Source organism: Lissotriton helveticus, chromosome 2_1 (assembly GCF_964261635.1).
Source record: "Lissotriton helveticus chromosome 2_1, aLisHel1.1, whole genome shotgun sequence".
In the NCBI taxonomy this organism is placed as follows: Eukaryota; Metazoa; Chordata; class Amphibia; order Caudata; family Salamandridae; genus Lissotriton; species Lissotriton helveticus.
Genome location: NC_136059.1, coordinates 517,724,419 through 517,741,493, shown reverse-complemented (window position 1 = coordinate 517,741,493; position 17,075 = coordinate 517,724,419). Strand labels below are relative to the sequence as shown.

The 17,075-nt window shown below is 47.8% G+C and overlaps 1 protein-coding gene across 4 annotated transcripts in view; it reads right to left on the bottom strand.

The window, feature by feature from the left end:
* Window positions 1-10,155: 10,155 nt before the first annotated feature.
* TRAPPC13 (trafficking protein particle complex subunit 13) overlaps window positions 10,156-17,075 on the bottom strand; it is a 512,549-nt gene continuing 505,629 nt past the window's right edge. For all 4 annotated transcript variants that reach the window (XM_078675160.1, XM_078675157.1, XM_078675158.1 and 1 more), the window contains one exon: window positions 10,156-10,537. In XM_078675160.1, coding sequence (XP_078531286.1) covers window positions 10,430-10,537 — 108 coding nt within the window. In that variant the 3' untranslated portion in view covers window positions 10,156-10,429. The remainder of the gene's footprint in view (window positions 10,538-17,075) is intronic.

Here is a 17,075-nt window from a genome sequence, read left to right as displayed (position 1 = left end):
CTGGACCTTGAGGATGTATGGCGCTACAGACATGCTGAGAAGGGAGGGTACACACACTACTCCGCATTTCATAATATACACACTAGAATGGACTACTGGATGGCGACACCTGCATTAATGGGGAATGTCAAGTCTTGCACAGTGCTGCCGCGCACCCTCTCGGACCACTCCCCAGTACTTATGGAGCCCCGCACGCCTGTCAAACATATACCGCCGTTCACATGGCGTTTGCCGCCCTATTCACCACTGTGGGAGACGTTTAAAGTATACATTAGGGGCATGGCTATGTCCAAACATTCCAGTGTCCTCAAATCAATCGGAGGTCGATTGTCGCTACTGGAGAGGCGGATGTCCGCCCTTGAGCAAAGTCAACGCGTCAACCCATCCACTGAGGTCCTGGAGGAAATCTAGAGCCTGCTTACCGAATATCATGAAGAAGCAGACCGGGAGGTACAACACATGGGGAAATACGCTACGGCCAGGACATATGGAGAGGGGGAGCGACCTAGTTCCCTACTAGCTAGACTTCTGAAGGGCACTAGAGGGAAGACACAGATCACAGAATTGAGGACGGCTGAGGGTGGGTTGGTCACTGAGAATACTGAGATAGCTGACCGGTTCAAAGCCTTTTACGCGGACCTGTAGTTGGCTAAAGGTGGGCGCATGGACGACGACATTACTGATTACCTGGAACATATTGCATTACCTATGCTCTCAAATGCGCAGAGGGAATTTCTCATGCTGCCTATCGGCAAGGATGAGATAGTGGAAGCCTTGGCGAGCATGCGCTCTGGTAGCGCTCCGGGCTGGAATGGCCTTACGGTGAGCTTTTATAAAGCGTTCAAGACAAACTGATCCCACACCTTTCTGCTCTGTTCGGCGACATTTGCGTGGAGGGCAGTATGCCGCCGTCGATGAGGGAGGCCCTACTGGTGACTATACTTAAGCCTAATAAGCCCCAAGACAAATGCGGTTCGTATAGACCGCTATCACTCATGAACGTGGATGCCAAGCTATATGCTAAGGTGCTGGCTACGCGTCTTGCGCTCCTAGCGCCCGAGCTAGTGGCCCCCGAACAGGCGGGATTCATCCCCAGTAGGAACCTCACGTATAATGTCAGGACGGTTCTTGGAGTAATCCAACGCGTGAAGCAGGATGCGAAGGCCATAGCCGTATTCCTTGATATGGAGAAGGCTTTTGACTCGGTTGAGTGGTCCTTCATGGTTGGAGTCCTGAGGCGCATGGGGCTGGGCGAGCCCTTCCTCCAAATGATCGGCGCCTTGTACCACGAACCGTCGGTGAGACTGCGAGTGGGAGACCTGGTAACGGACTCTTTTCCCATCGGCAGGGGCACAAGACAAGGCTGCCCTCTGTCGCCACTGCTCTACGCGCTGGTGGCTGAGCCATTGGCCTGCGCACTGCGCGAATACCATTGGCACGAGGGTGTTAGTTTCCCGGCTCATGGGATAATAGTCTCTACATATGCGGATGACACCCTGCTCTATGTCCGAGACCCGGAGAATAACCTGTCCTCGGTGTTGCGTGAGGTGGTGCGGTTTGGCGCCCTCTCAGGCATAAAGAGCAACTGGTCGAAATCGGTGGCCTTTCCACTAACTCCAGCTACCAGACGCTTTGAAGCGGAATATCCACTGCAATGGTCCCAGGACTCGGTACGCTATTTCGGGATCCAACTGCACACAGACCCTGAGATCCTAATACGTGAAAACTACGGTGTCGCTTATGATAGACTTGAGGACGATGTGGGAAATTGGTGCGAACTGCCGCTTTCACTTATGGGCCGCATCGCCATCATGAAAATGGTGGTATTACCAAGATTTTTGTTTCTGTTCAGTGCCCTTCCGGTGGTCCTGTCCAGACACTTCTTTAAGGCACTCACGCAACTTATGATCAAACTGGCTTGGGGGGGTAAGCAGCCGCGAGTGAAATGGAGTACATTGACGCTGCCGTATTAGATGGGCGGCTTAAATGCGCCAGATCTGGAGCTATATTACAGGGTGGCACAGGCTTCGCACCTCCATACTTGGATACATGGTGAGGCCAATATACCACATGTTAGGCTGGACCGTCTATTCGCGGACCCCCTCTCCCTTCCAGCTACAGTATGTCTACCGGTTGACCGCAGGACAGGTGTGCTGGACTCCCTGACTGCTACGAACCACGCATGGCACTTTCTAACTAGGGCACGGAACTGTGAAATACTTTATTCCCCAGATATGTTGCCGGAGTGGGGACTATGGCTCCCTCCATTACAGGACAAGGCAGTGACAAAGGCACTGCGCTCGCTGGGTATAGCTAAGTTAGGCGACTTGTTCCTGGAGGGCCGGGTGAGGACTTGGGAGCAGATACCTGCAGGTGACTGTGCTGTCTCCTTGCTGACAAGGTTCCACTTCCACAGAGTGCGGGGAGCTCTGTTGGGTCTTATAGGCCCTGAGCTCGAGGAACCGCCGGAGGTACCGGAGCTCACGCATACTATCAAGGTTGCGGAGCCCCGTAAACTAGTTACGACATTATACAGAAAGGCTATTATGTATAGGGAACAGGATCTCATGAAAGCTAGGATCGAGTGGCAAAGTGACCTTCAAACTCCTATTGACCACGCCATGTGGCGGTACTGCTGTGGAAACACTAAAAAGATCTCGCTGAATGGGAGGCACAGGCTTATTCATTTTAAGTTCCTGCAGAGGGTATATTATACCCCGGAACGGCTCCACTGGAATTGCCTGAGACAAACTGCGGAATGTGAAAGATGTCATGCTCTGGTCGCGGATTTTCTCCATTTGGCGTGGCTGTGCCCGACTGTGCAGCAATACTGGGGCGAGATTTTTAGGGAGATGAGCGAAATTCTGGAGCTGGAAATTGCCCCAGACCCTGGGTTGGCCTTATTGGGATACTCAAAGCCTCTACTAGTGGCATTACGAATTCTAGCGGACATGGGTATGTTGATGGCTAGGCGAGTGGTAGCGACCTGCTGGATGAGAGGGCCCCCCCCCCTCGACTGCTAAGAGATGGGCACACGATATGATTTACTGTTGCACACAAACGGAACACTATAGCGAGCTGCTCCCTCCGACTTCTAGGCCTATGAATTTCTGGGGGCTATATAGAACACACGTGAACACGAAAAGTGTAGAGGGAGAGCGGGGTGAGTCGGGAGATGGTATACCGGCATCTCCTGAGCCTTCAGCACAACAGAGAGAGAACTAGGTACTTTTTCCGGGACTGGGACCGCGGCGGGGGAGCCCGGTGTGGACGGGTTGCTCTAATCTATTTTCTGGGGATTCGCTTAGAGTTGGTTGACGTACGTGGGCGGTACAGATATGTGACTGCGATAGCAGAGCCCGCAGGGGCAGGTGAAGGCTACAAGACTTACAGGATGGGTCAGGGCAGGTATGGCGGGGAGGGGGGGTTAGGGTGGGGGGGGAGGTGGGTAGTTTTCTTTTTGTTTATTGTCACTGCATCGGAGTTAGCGTTTCCTCTTTTAGAGCGATACTCTACTTCACTATTGCATGCAACCATGACGGGCGAGATTGTGGGTATGGGAGTCCTCTTCTTTGCATAAATAGGAACTGTCGCAGGCTTGTTAGATCTGTTGAGAGTCACTTCATATGTGCATGCTGAAACGCCACCGGTCCCCCGGGTTGTCAGTTTTATGGCTGTGTTACATTTACATGACGTCTAATTTTTGCTCCCGAGTACTGATGTGGCCGGCCCCCGGGTTGTAGGCCTGAAGCTGTGTTACATTGATTTGGTGACAATAAAGTTCGTTGAAAAAAAAAAAATTGTGAGAACCATCTGGTGCTCCTGGAATGCCTTAAGCATTCCAGGAATGAAAGGGCCTCTTTCCTGAGATTTTTCATGGAGATCTTGGTGATGGAGTTAGGATTAGTGAAGTATTCCAGGTTGCCCATATCTTTTGTGAAATCTTGAATAAACTTAACTCAGGGTATCCTTAATACTCCATCTAACCTGAGACTATCCTGTAATAGGTCCCTGTTAAGTGTAATTGTATCACATGACCAGATCCTATGCCAGAGAAGGCTTGGCTCTACTTTAATGAGGTCAGATATATAAGGAAGACCCAATTCAGCATGAGTAACATAGGTGGAGGTACTAGAAGATGCTGACAAAACATATTTTAGGAATGAATTTTCAACTAATTGAATTGAGTTTGTGTTTGCAAAACCCCAAATCCCAGCCCCATAGGTAACCGCAGGAACGCATTTTGCTTCATAAATTAAAAAAAATTCAAGAGGTGGTTTGCGTTCCACTTTTTTTGCAAAACTGACTAAAGCAGACGTTGTTCTAATTAGAACTAGCTTTTTTTCCGCGACTGCTTGGGCCCAGGTGTCATTATGATTAAATAAAATGCCTAAATATGGGAAGCTGTTAGTAGAGCAATCGGATTTCCCTCCACAAAAATATTTCTGCTTTTCTGAATCCCACGGCCACATCTCATTATGTAGGTTTTTTGGAATATTAATTCTAAGATCCAACTCCTTCATAAAATTATAAAAAAATTGGGGACTTTTGTAGGCCAATCTGGGTGCCAGACATTATCACAGCATCGTCCCCATATAGCAGAGCTGGAATAGGGCGGTTACCTATTTGTGGGAAGTTATGGGCGTCTTTAAGGAGTGCCTGCCCTAGCCTAATAATGTAAAGGTTAAAAAGGAAGGGGGCTAAGACACAACCGTGCCTAACCCCCTTCCAATGGGGAAAGAGGCAGTAGGTTCTCCTCCCACACCAAATCCCACGCGTGGTTTTGCACCATTGTAAAGAAGGTGGATAAAGTGAATGATATTTCTGTTGACCCCCAGCGATGCTTAAAATTTCCCAGAGCTTTGAGTGCCTTATGCAGTCGAACGCTGCTGAGAGGTCAACAAAAACTAAATACAGATTTCCCTTTTTAGCCCCGGTGTACTTCCCCATAAGGATTGCTAAATTTAAGCTTTGCTCCACGGTCCCTAGACCTTCTCGGAAACCATATTCGATATCCGATAAGATTTGGTTTTCCTCTGCCCAAAGCTCTAGGCGTTCCAAGATGATACGGCCCACAACCTTGGCCATGAAATCTAATAAAGAAATGGGGCCTGTAACAGGTTGGATCCTGGCAGTCCCCCTTTTTAAATGTGGGGACGATGGTAGATTCCACCCAGGTTGGTGGGAAGGCAACCTCACAATTTGCATTTATTATTTGTGTGATTATTGGTACCCACAGAGTGACGTTGGACTTATACAGGTCCACGGGAATCCCATCAGGGCCTTTCCGCCTGCACTTAAGGAGAGGGCCCTGCTCACTTCATCAATCTCAAAGTGTAGATCTAATGGCTGGTCACAGATTCCTGGGATTTCACTATCCTTTCCGTTGCCGGTGCTTGTACCTTTATATATATTAGAAAAGTGATCGACCCATTGACCCTCTGATACGGCTACTTCGATGGTTGGACCCCCGGCCGGTGTCAGGAACGGTGTCTTAACCGCTTTCCAAAAGGCGGCACTATCTTTAGAAAGTGCAGCCTCTGACAGCATCTCCCATGCCTTTTTTCGAAGGGCATTCTTCCTTTCCGGAAGAGCAGATCTATAGTTCATTCTAGCCTGTCTAATATTGGTGATGGTGCTTGGAGTGCTGTGTAGCTCCTGTATCAGGTGTGAGTGGGCGAGGGTGTAGGTTAAATCAAACCACCAATGGGGGGGGGGGGGGGAGGGCTTTTTGCCTCCTTGTTTAAACATTATATCCCGTACAGCAGCTGCTGCATCTTGGAAGGAGGTCATTATACTTTCTGGGGATGCTAATTCATCCAAGCAAGTATCAAAGGCCCATCTACACCTTATAATAAGTGATTTATTTACTGCCTTGGGATCCATCATGTTCCAACGAAGTGTGTATCGGTTGGTTTTGGCAAGGATTTAAATTAGCCAGAGCCTCGTCTGCCACCTGTTTACTTCTCATCTGACTACTCTCAGGTAGAGTCATTGTGATGCATAAGGGAAAGTGGTCGCGCTCCCTGAGTTTGTGTTGACTGAAAAAGTGAGTAGTCTAGGGGCAGACATGTTTGATAACAAAATATAATCTATTGTGGAGCTAAAACCTCTACCACTAAAAGTCTGCGGCATCATAACAGGTCTAGTACAGAGATCATTGGCAAAACCTAGATCTAGGTTAAACACCAGTTCATTAAAAAGTTCCCCCATACTTTGATGACAGAAATAAGTATTAGGTAAGCCTTCTTCCACATTAAAGCCACATATCCTGTCGTCCTCAAAGGGACACAGGAGACAATTAAAATCCCCAACAGATAATAAGCATATTTTCAGGGCTCTTTACATTACACGAATTCTTAACTCTTTAAAAAGTGTGTTAACCACCTTGGGGCAGTGTCAGGTGGAATATTATTATAGAAATTAACCAATGTTGTTGAATAAGAGACAGTTGAATGCAACGTTAGTCATTGATAATAGGGGGAAACAAGGTGAGACTCGGTTTTAACACAGTTAAACTTGTTGGATACATAAATACAAAGCCGATTTTGGCTCTACCATGAGATCTCCCTATCGCTTGGGTATAAAATGCTCCATAGCCATGCAAACAGATGGGACCCTTTAGCCATATTTCCTGTAGGCAGATAATTTCATATTTTAATATATATTCATACCATCGGGGATTACTGATCTTGGCGCGTAAACCAGCTATATTCCAGGATACAAGGCTGCACCCAAATTTCGTATTGGTAGAGGATAGACTGGCTACCCCAGTATCAGGCGAGTAGCCAGCTTCATAATTTCTCTGCTGCCATTCTTTGGGCCATAAGTTAAGTGCAGGTAGTGCGGACGTTTGCTCCCAAGGCATGGGACAACTAAGTATGACCTCGTCCCTGATAGAATGAACACTTAAAGAATCCGTAGTTGGAAACACTACTCCTGAAGGGGACACCTTATCATTGGTTACAACGACTTTATATTTCCCAGGGGGTGTAGGGTTTGGCTCCTCTGCTAAGATATACAGCCTGTTTGCATGCATTATCACCCTATCTCCCAACTTCCTTACATGCCCACCAGTCAAACTACACTGCTTCCTCGTGTGTGATTGTTAATCAATATCATCCAGGGTGTTAAAGATGTCGAAGCGATTACTAGACGGAACGGTAAATCTTGGGTGGCTAGCATAGGTGTACTCCTTCACCCTGGGGATATGCCATGAGTTAGTGGATGGTGGGTAAGAAGGAGGCGGGTAGAAGTGCCCCAAGGGTAGGATGGCTGGCTCATCTGATCTAACTGTCCCATTACCCGCCGTTTCCAGGATTGAATGAACAAGGTCCGGGGACCTGAATGATGTAACAATGCAATCCCCTTTAGGTAACTTTCTAGAATGGCCCACAAAGCTGATTCTGCGTGCCATCTTATATTCCGAAAACAAAAAATGTATATTGTTCCCAGTCCTAGCACTAAGGAAGTGGAGGGATTTATTCTGTAGAGCAGTCCAATGCTCATTGTTACTATCTGCAGCATAGGAATGTTTGCCCGCACCACAGTGTATGGCGTCGCTTCTGGGGGTAGATGTAAATTTATAGCTGGGCTCTGAGGAGCCTTGTGAACAAGGGACTGTCTCCTTGTCAGATTTGGGGGGAGGCCACTCCCAAATTGTTTATCGTTACCCCTACTTATGTTGCTACTAGGTAAAGGAAAGACATGTCCTTGTGAAGTGCCATCCATAAAAATATAGGGCACTGCACTTTCACTCTCTTTATTACTGGTGCTCGTCTTGGACCTAGCAGAGGGGCCTTGAATGGATTTTAATTGACTCTTATCCGTTTGACCCTGATCAAGGCTGTCATGCCCTGGGTGATTGCTGGGAAAAGTGATCTCACTCCTCATCCCCTGACTCGCTACTGGTAATTGCAAGGAGCTTGATAAAATTGTTTCCAGGTTAGCTAGCCTGGCTTCGTTAAGAGTACGTTTTTGGATTATGGGATCAAGAAGAAGGGATAGCATTAGTTCCATTTTACAGGGTGAATCCTCATTGTTCGAATTTTATTTGAGGATTCCACAGTGGCCCCCAGGTTCAGGGCCGAGGTTTTACCTTGAGCATGCTCAGTAAGGGACTGGGAGGGTTTCCGACCTATGTGTTTCCATGTAGTCTGAGCTGTTTTGTGACTACCTTGCCCTTTCCTTTTCTTAGATGGAGGTGCAAGGATATGAACCTGCCCCGTCTTGGCCTTCTGAACCCTAGTAGTAACTGAAGTCCCAGGCATAGTCTCGCTAATTGCCGGTACTGTCACGAATGCTGCCCCCAAACCTGCATCAGCTAAACCATTTGAGAGGAGAGAGATCTCCGTGATCTCTTCAGTCTACAGCCCACTAGAAGGTGGCGGGATAGAGAGCAGGGGATTTGGCATAGATGGACACTGAGGATCCAAAGAAAGCCTCCTTTCAGTGAGTTCGATCTCATGTATTAGGACGGATTCGGCCCTTTTCAGGACAGCGTCCAATGTCCCCGCGACCCCCTGTCCAGTTGCTAACTTTTAACTCATAGTTGAGTCATGTAGTTCAGAACAAAACAATAACCCTCCCCAATCAGGCAAGGCAACTCCTCAGCTCTTTAACAGTAATTTATCAATTATAGTTCCAGTGATGGATTTTCCATCTGACCCGGTCAATGGGGTAGCCCGCCTGGCCTCCTTGGCCTCTGATGGGCCGGGCTTTGCCTGGGAGCGGCCCGGGGATGCCCACATGCGTCCCGCACTGGGGGACCTCTGGCCCCTTTTTGAACGCCTCCTGGCACTTCAAACACGGTGCGCGGCGTGCGCTCCACAAAGGATGATGGAGGTTGTAGTCCCTGGCAGGGCGATGATGTGGCGATGATGTGGCCCAACAGCGGTCTCATGTGCCCCAACAGCACCAGTCTCATCTGCCCCAACAACAGCGTGTGTAGATTAGGGCTCCAGCACTGCGGGAGCCCTGGCCCCTTTTTGAAAGCCTCCTGGCCCTTCAAACACGGTGCGTGGCGTACGCGCCGCAAACGATGATGGGGGATGTAGTCCCCGGCAGGGCGATAATGTGGCCCAACAGCAGTCTTGTGTGCCCCAACAGCAGCAGTCTTGTGTGCCCCAACAGCAGCAGTCTTGTGTGCCCCAACAACAGCAGTCTTGTGTGCCCCAACAACAGCAGTCTTGTGTGCCCCAACAACAGCAGTCTTGTGTGCCCCAACAACAGCAGTCTTGTGTGCCCCAACAACAGCGGGTGTAGATTACGGGCTCCCCTCATACGAGGCCTCTTGGAGCCAAGTCAGACCCCTGGCTCGGCACTCCCTGTTGATTTAGTGACTCGCTTACCGATAATCTTTAAGAAACGGGCAATCTCTACTCCCTTGTGGGAATATCCTTCCCACCTCGCCCAACTTCTGAGCTTCAGTGTGACCCGGTCCCGAGTTACTGCACGGAGAAGAGAAATGGAGAAGTGGCCGACCTCCTAGGGGAGATTGTTCCTGAGGGGAAACAGACGCGGGATGGGCATGCTAGAAGCAGCCCGGACTTGGGATATATTGGTAGACAGTTTTACGACCCCGGAATCCGCTACCCTCATAGCTTCGCCTGCGGGATCACCGACCCTAGCTCTATGTTAAGGTGCATTGGTTCTTCATTGATGCTACGGAAGCCACGTTATACTTGCAAAGGCTGAGATATAAGGCTCAGAATTGAGGACTCACTATCTCACACTTTTCCTTAGCGCACACATAGGCATGCCATTCTTCGCTAACAAATAATGATTTTTTACGGACTTATCAGTGGGCTGGGGGGAGAAGAGGATGATGACTTATCTCTGGGGACCGGGTATGCAAATACATCAATGTTATATTGTCGACATTCACATATTCATAATGCAATAAACGCTTATGATATATGATCTGCAAAACCCTAATAAAGTTTATTTACAAAAAAAACCACAAACCACAAACGAAATAAATCAAGTGCTCTACCAAATACTTTGCCAAATGTCAGTAATTTCTTCAGCAACAGCTCTTTTGATCTTAAAGTGGTCTATATCGGATTGCATTTGCACGGGGGAATCGTCTGGTTTCGGTAGGCAAATACACAATCCGTTTTAAACAGGAGAATAAATGAGCATTGGACTAATATCTAATATGAAATTACATTTTATTTTTGAAATATTACATAAAAAGGCAACAATTAAAAACATATACAATATTTTAAAATATTTCCAGACTGTCTCACAGAAAAGATGTTTAAATAATAAAACATGCTTAAAATGTTTACAGACAGATCTAAAGTGTTTATTGGTCTTTACACACCTCAACTATTGTTGAGATAGTTCAAAAAGCTGTTCCATGTTGTTCCTGGATGCTCGTGAACGGCGGAATATATAAAAACTAATGACAATGCTTTGTCGATAATCAACTGTCTATTTTGGTTTTTGAAGAAATGACACAGACTTGCGCTATGTCGTCATATTCATATGTCCTCTTCAAAAATGTGTCCGTTAGTCTTAATCCAGAGACGCTCTAAAGATAAAAGAGACAGACACTTAATGTACTTTCCCCACACAGAAGACAGCTTGTCTACTTGCATCAAAATTAAAACAAATCTGACGCATTGATTTCAAAACAAATCCCCTGCTTAAATCTCGTTTTAGGGTATACTACAAGCTTTTTAAACAATATAGGCAATTATATTGAATCATGTACAAGCGAATACAAAATAAAGAGCAAATGCCTTGCAAGTACTGGCAGGAATAAGTGAGCTTTTAACACATTTCTGAAATCATGACTAGAAAACTGGCAAAGCCAATAGGTCTCACCTTTAAGAGGAGTTTAGGGGCGCCCACAGGTGAGAAGGGGCAATAGAAGAAAGGCTCAGGGTAGTGGATGGTGGGTGAGACAAGAAGCACACATTGAAGGCAGCAAAACACGGGAGAGAGAGAGACGTACAAGAGGGCTAGAGAGACGAAAATGAGGGAAAGAGCACCACAACACAGAGAAGAGACATGAATGGACAAAACAGCAACACAGAATACAAGGGGGAGAAGCAGCACATGAGAGAGACAGCTGGAAAATGCATGCACGTCATGGTGTGCTTAACCAAAATTAGTTTAATTAAAGTTGAGCAATGGAAGGACACAAGTAAAGAGGTTATTCTCCAGGGGAAGAACAAATGTAGAAGATGGACAGGGCAAGCCATCGAAATAAGAAGCAAACAAATGAGAATGACAACTCTCCAATGGTAATCAATGGGCGGACTTTAAAAAACACACCAGACAGCTTGCACTGTCTGGTAGGTTCGACCTACAAAAAAAGAGAACTTCGGCCATCTCGCATTTACAATAGAATGGAATACTTGTTTTACTGCTCCACGAGTTTGTTTGTAAGAGTTTTTGCATCTCAACTTCTAAGTAATGTCAGACGAGAATTATTGAATACGGTTTACTGTTAACACCACTGGAGAAATCTGGACACACATTGACTCACTGGTGTTCATCATATGTCTAAGGAAACCAAAGTAAATGTAGCAATTCCTTCCGGGCAACAAACTTGACAACAGTGTGGCAATGTTTTGCTCTCGATGCAAATCTTCACCGGAAATGTAAGCAGCTGAATAGAAAGTAATGTTCTTATTTTGAAAAGGTTACATCGAAGTCGTCAGCCTTAATGAACTATGGCTTTTGGGTCTACAGTTATGTTTTCGCGTATAAATTTGTGAAAGTCATAAATTGCAAGAAACTTGCCTTGGTTTATAGTGTCAAAGTAACATTGTAATGCTTTAAATGAGGAACGAATTTAAACTGAGGAAATGGGATGTAAAAGTTGTGGAAGTATTTAAGATTCAAGGTAAAAGATAAAAAACGACATTCCTGTTACTTCCTCCCTCACTATGACCCTGGCCCTTCTTACAAACAATTCACAAACAACTCCATTTATCCTTTCTACAGTTTAAGCATTCGAAACAAAGGAACCCAGTAACAGCACCATACTAGATGTAGTTTTAGAGAGACTAACGGAGGTTCTGTCAAGGTTTTGTGACAAGAACTCCTTGGCCCACATGTTTTGAGTGTCTTTAACAGTTTCTGGATCTTCTACTTCAGAGAAAGAGATTCTACTGGACCGTCAACATGAAAAGAATGAAGACGACACCTTACTGCCTCTGCACGGATAGCACTTATCATGTAGGAGGAGCCTTCATTGTGAACTGTTCCACAGAGCAATAACGGATACTGACGCACAAGATGGCAAACTTTTAGCACAGTCACCTCAGAGTAGTTCAGATTACCTTCATTCGAGTTTCAGACACACAAACCCGCATTTATGACACATTCTTCTGATTGTAAACATGAGCAATGTTACAGCTGCATATAGCTTAAGATGCACAGAACAATTATGATCTTATGTGATGTGGTTTCTGATGTACCCATCATCATACCAAAACAGTGGGTATCTAATCACCCAAATAAAAACATTCATTGTCTAAAAATGTTTACAGGTGTAGGGTAGAAACATCCAAGATCAGCCAGATCATACCTGAAACTTTTATCTACAGTGAATGCCCACTATCCAAACAGCCCAATGTGTTACATGTGGTTTACCAAGATTCAATTCAGACATGCCCCAAACCTTTTCCATAAGTGTTTTTTGTGCTGAGGTTTCCTGCCATTACACTTTCTTGGGAATCAATGTTATTCTCTCCAAAGCTCAATAGGCCAGGAATCAATACAACAATGCAGGTATCCTAGTCTGCTCTTATCAGGTGACTCGACAAAAGTCATTGCTTTCTGCAAATTACTATTTGTGGAATTCTAATGAGACAACAGACAGTTTGGATAGTTAGTCCTTTGAAAAATAGCACTAAAAGGCACCACATAGCAAAAATATGCTTGCATCTTCAACAGTACACATACCAGGCATGTTGAATCAGCTTTCGAAACATTATAAATCCTATTTTACCTTCTACTGCACAATTAGCATAGCCCAGTGATCAGGCACCATTTTTTTTTTTTGGGGTTATAAACTTTTATTAGGTAGCAGTACACACACACAGCTTCTCGCCTACAACCCTGGGGCCGGCAGCAAACCATGGCAATCACAGTACGAAGATGAAAAACAATATCCTAGAGTGCGCTGCCCAGTCTATATCCTAAGCACGCTGAGTCCAATCGCTCCGCCCCCCCCCCTTTCTGAGTGAGTGTATATTAATGGATGCAGTGAAGTAGCGAATCATGCGGCTGAGTGTGTGTGTCTGTCAACCCAACCTGAATCTGACCGAACTCCCGCAACAATCCCGTCCAACCCCTCCTCCCCCCCCGACTGCCTATGCGCCTACCTCCGCCATTACTCTGTGCCTGGATCAGTGTGCCACCCTACTCAACTCGATGCCCACTGCTTATCATCCCCCCCGATGCCTCCCCTCTCCCGCCAGACCCCCACACTGTGTGCCCCCCGTGCAAGTGTTATCTATTTGCCATGTGCCCCTCCAGCGTTCCCAAAGATCAATGTGTCTTGTCTACTGACCCCCTCAAGCTATTAGATACTGTGCAACAGATCCTCTGAGCCCTCCTCCCCTTCCTGCCTCTCCTCAGTCTCCTCTTGTGCCGCCTCCGCAGTGTCCTTAGTGGATCTGTAAGTCAGGTACAGGCCCCAAAAAATGTTCGGTCTGCTAACTGGGGGTTGAAGTTCGCTATAGTGTTGTGTCTGGGTGCAGCTATACAGCATATCCCTGGCCCATCTGTGTTTGGACGGAAGCGGACCTCGCATCCAGCATAGTGCCACCACACGCCGAGCTAGTAGCAACCCCATATCTGCTAGGCGACGTGTCGCCAGTGGCAAAGTCTTTGTGTGACCCAGTAATGCCAGCGCCGGGTCGACCGGGAGCTCCAGCTCAAGGATCAATCCTAATTCCTGAAAGACGTCTTCCCAGAATTTGTTAACTCCTGGGCAAGACCATGCCAGATGTAGGAAATCCGCCACCTGTGCGTGGCAACGTTCGCACTCCGACGTCTGTCTGAGTCCGTATCTATGTAGGCGTTCTGGGGTATAGTACACACGTTGCAGAAATTTAAAGTGGATACGTCTGTGCCTGGCGTTAAGTGACACTTTCCTAGTGTTTTGACAGCAGTACTTCCACATTGAGTCGTCGATTGGCGTGTTGAGGTCCTGCTGCCACGCCAGTCGGGCTTTCAAGAGCGGCTGTTCCCTACGTTGCTGTCCTGACTTGTATAGCCGCGAGATCAAGTGTCTCGGCGAAGGCGTTTTTATGACATATGTCAGTTCCGGAAGTTCGGGAGGCTCTGCCATATTCGGACCCAGCAGCTCATGAAGCGCAGTACGGACCCTGTGTAGGTGAAAGCGGTGCAGCAACGTCTCTGAGGATCGGGAAGGGGCAACCTGTTCCCACGTAACCACCGTCCCGTCCTTGAATAGGTCTCCCAGTTTCAAGATGCCTAATTGTTTAAGGGCGCGCGTGACCCCTTTCTCCCGTAGTGGCGCCAGCCACACGGCCCACTCAATTGGTACCAGTGGGGAGCATAGGAGAGTACATTCCTGTCTATTGGCCAGGGAGTGCCAAGCGTGATTCGTCGATGAGATCGAATCCAGAAATCCTACTCGACGCGTGGGTGGCTCAAATACCGTAGCTGGTGGGGGGAGGGGCTCTGTGAACAGAGTCTCGAGCACCACATGCGGAATCTTACGATTCCCATGTATCCATGTGTGCAAGTGAGTCGCCTGCGCGACCCTGTAATACAACTCCATATCAGGGGCCCCTAGGCCACCCTGCTCGTATGGGAGCATCAGAACTTGCCACTGGACCCGCGGCTGTTTACCTCCCCAAGCCAGCTGTGTGAGAGTCTGCGTCAACATTTTAAAGAAGGCTCTAGAGAGAATCACCGGGATATTGTTGAAGAGGAATAAGAACCTCGGGAGAACAATCATCTTCATTAGAGCGATGCGACCCGACAGTGATAACGGCAGTCTACACCATCTGTCCACATCCTCAGTTAGTTTATTGTAGGCAACGCCATAGTTTTCTCTAATCAAGATGTCCGGATCTGGATGTAGCTGTATGACCAGGTATCTTATCGGGTCATTTGACCACTGTAACGGGTAGTCCATAACAAATTTACTTGTCACCGGGGTCAGAGGGAACGCCACCGATTTCTTCCAATTCACCTGTAATCCGGACAGCGCGCCGAACTGAACCACTTCTCTCAGCACGGGGGAAAGGTTGAGCTCCGGGTCTCTAATATACAAGAGCGTATCATCCGCGTATGTGGAGATGCAAATCTTGTATGTAGGGAAACTGACGCCTTCATGACTATGGTATTCCCTCAGTGCACACGCTAAGGGTTCCGCCACCACGGCATATAACAACGGCGAAAGGGGACAGCCCTGTCTGGTGCCTCTGCAAATGCCGAAAACTTCCGAGACTCTATCACCTAACCGCAGTCTGGCCGTTGGTTTGTAGTACAAGGCGCCTATCATTTGTAGAAAGGGTTCGCCCAACCCCATCTTCCTGAGTACTCTCGACATATAGGGCCACTCCACGGAGTCGAATGCCTTCTCCATATCGAGGAAGACAGCCAGCGCCTTATTCTCTGGCTTCACATGCTGCATCATTCCTAGCACCGTGCGTATATTGTACGTGAGGTTCCTGGACGGGATAAATCCGGCCTGTTCCGGGGCTACTAGTTCCGGAGCGAGTAATGCAAGGCGTGTCGCTAGGACTTTGGCATAGAGTTTCGCGTCGACATTTATCAGGGACAGTGGTCTGTATGAGCCGCACTCCGTGGAGGGCTGCCCGGGTTTCAGGAGCGTTACAATGAGGGCTTCCCGCATGGTGGCGGGCATGCTACCTTCCATGCATATGTCGTCAAATAGCTTGGAGAGGAAGGGCAGCAACTGGTCTTTGAAGGCCTTGTAAAAGCCAACAGTTAACCCGTCGGCCCCAGGGGCACTACCTGACCGCATGCTCTCAAGCGCCTCCACTATTTCCTCCTTTTGAATGGGCATCATGAGGAATTCTCTCTGCGAGTTGGACAGCTGTGGCATTTGTATATAACTAAAGTAGTCGTCAATTGCCTCCTCCATTCCCGTCGACCTAGACTCAAAGGGTGGAGTAATAGTGCCTGAATTCCTCGAGGATCTGCCCCTCCTCGGTAAGGGTCTCCCCCGTACTCGACACCAGCTCACCCACCCTCAGTTGTCGCCTCTCACTGCGGACTAATTTGGCCAGGAGAGAGCCAGGTCTATCACCTTCGCCATAGGTGCGGGCAGTGGCGTATTTACCCATATGTTGCACCTCCCTGTATGCTTCTGCGTTGTATTCCGTCACCAGCTGTCTAATTTGCTCCAGGGCATCGCCCCCAGGATCCGCCCGCTGCCTCTCCTCCAGGCCAGCCAGCTGTGTCTCAAGATGTTGGAGTCTCTGCCTAATCGATTACAGGACACTGGAGTAGTTGGCCATGACTATCCCGCGAACATAAACCTTGAACGCCTCCCATAGCGTCTGAATGCTCTCCACTGAGCCCACATTAGTTTAAAAAAAGCCATCAATTTCCTGAGCGATCTCACCACGAAAGACCTCATCTAATAGGGAGTACGGGGGGAAACGCCACGTAAAGGGTGGAATTCTATGCATTGGCTTCTCCAGCAGCAGGAGGAGAGGAGAGTGATCAGACAAAGTGCGCGGCAGTATCAGGCAATCCCTTACACTATTGGAGAGCTATCGTGATGCTAACCAGTAATCTATTCGGGTGTGAAGTGCATGATAAGCGGAGTAGTGTGTGAATCCCCCTCTGGAATGGTGTCGATCTCGCCACACATCAAGGAGATCCAACTGTAGTAACTCAGCCCGTACCACCGAGGCGGCTGCAGAGAGGGCCCGAGGGGGTCCCGCCGACCTATCAAGATTCAGATCTAGAAATAAATTGAAATCTCCGCCCCAGAGCAAGTTAGTGTAGTCATATGATTTGCACCTCTGGGCCAACTCTGTATAGAAGTCAGGGCAATCGTAATTCGGGCCATATACATTCATCACTACTAAGTCACGTCCCTT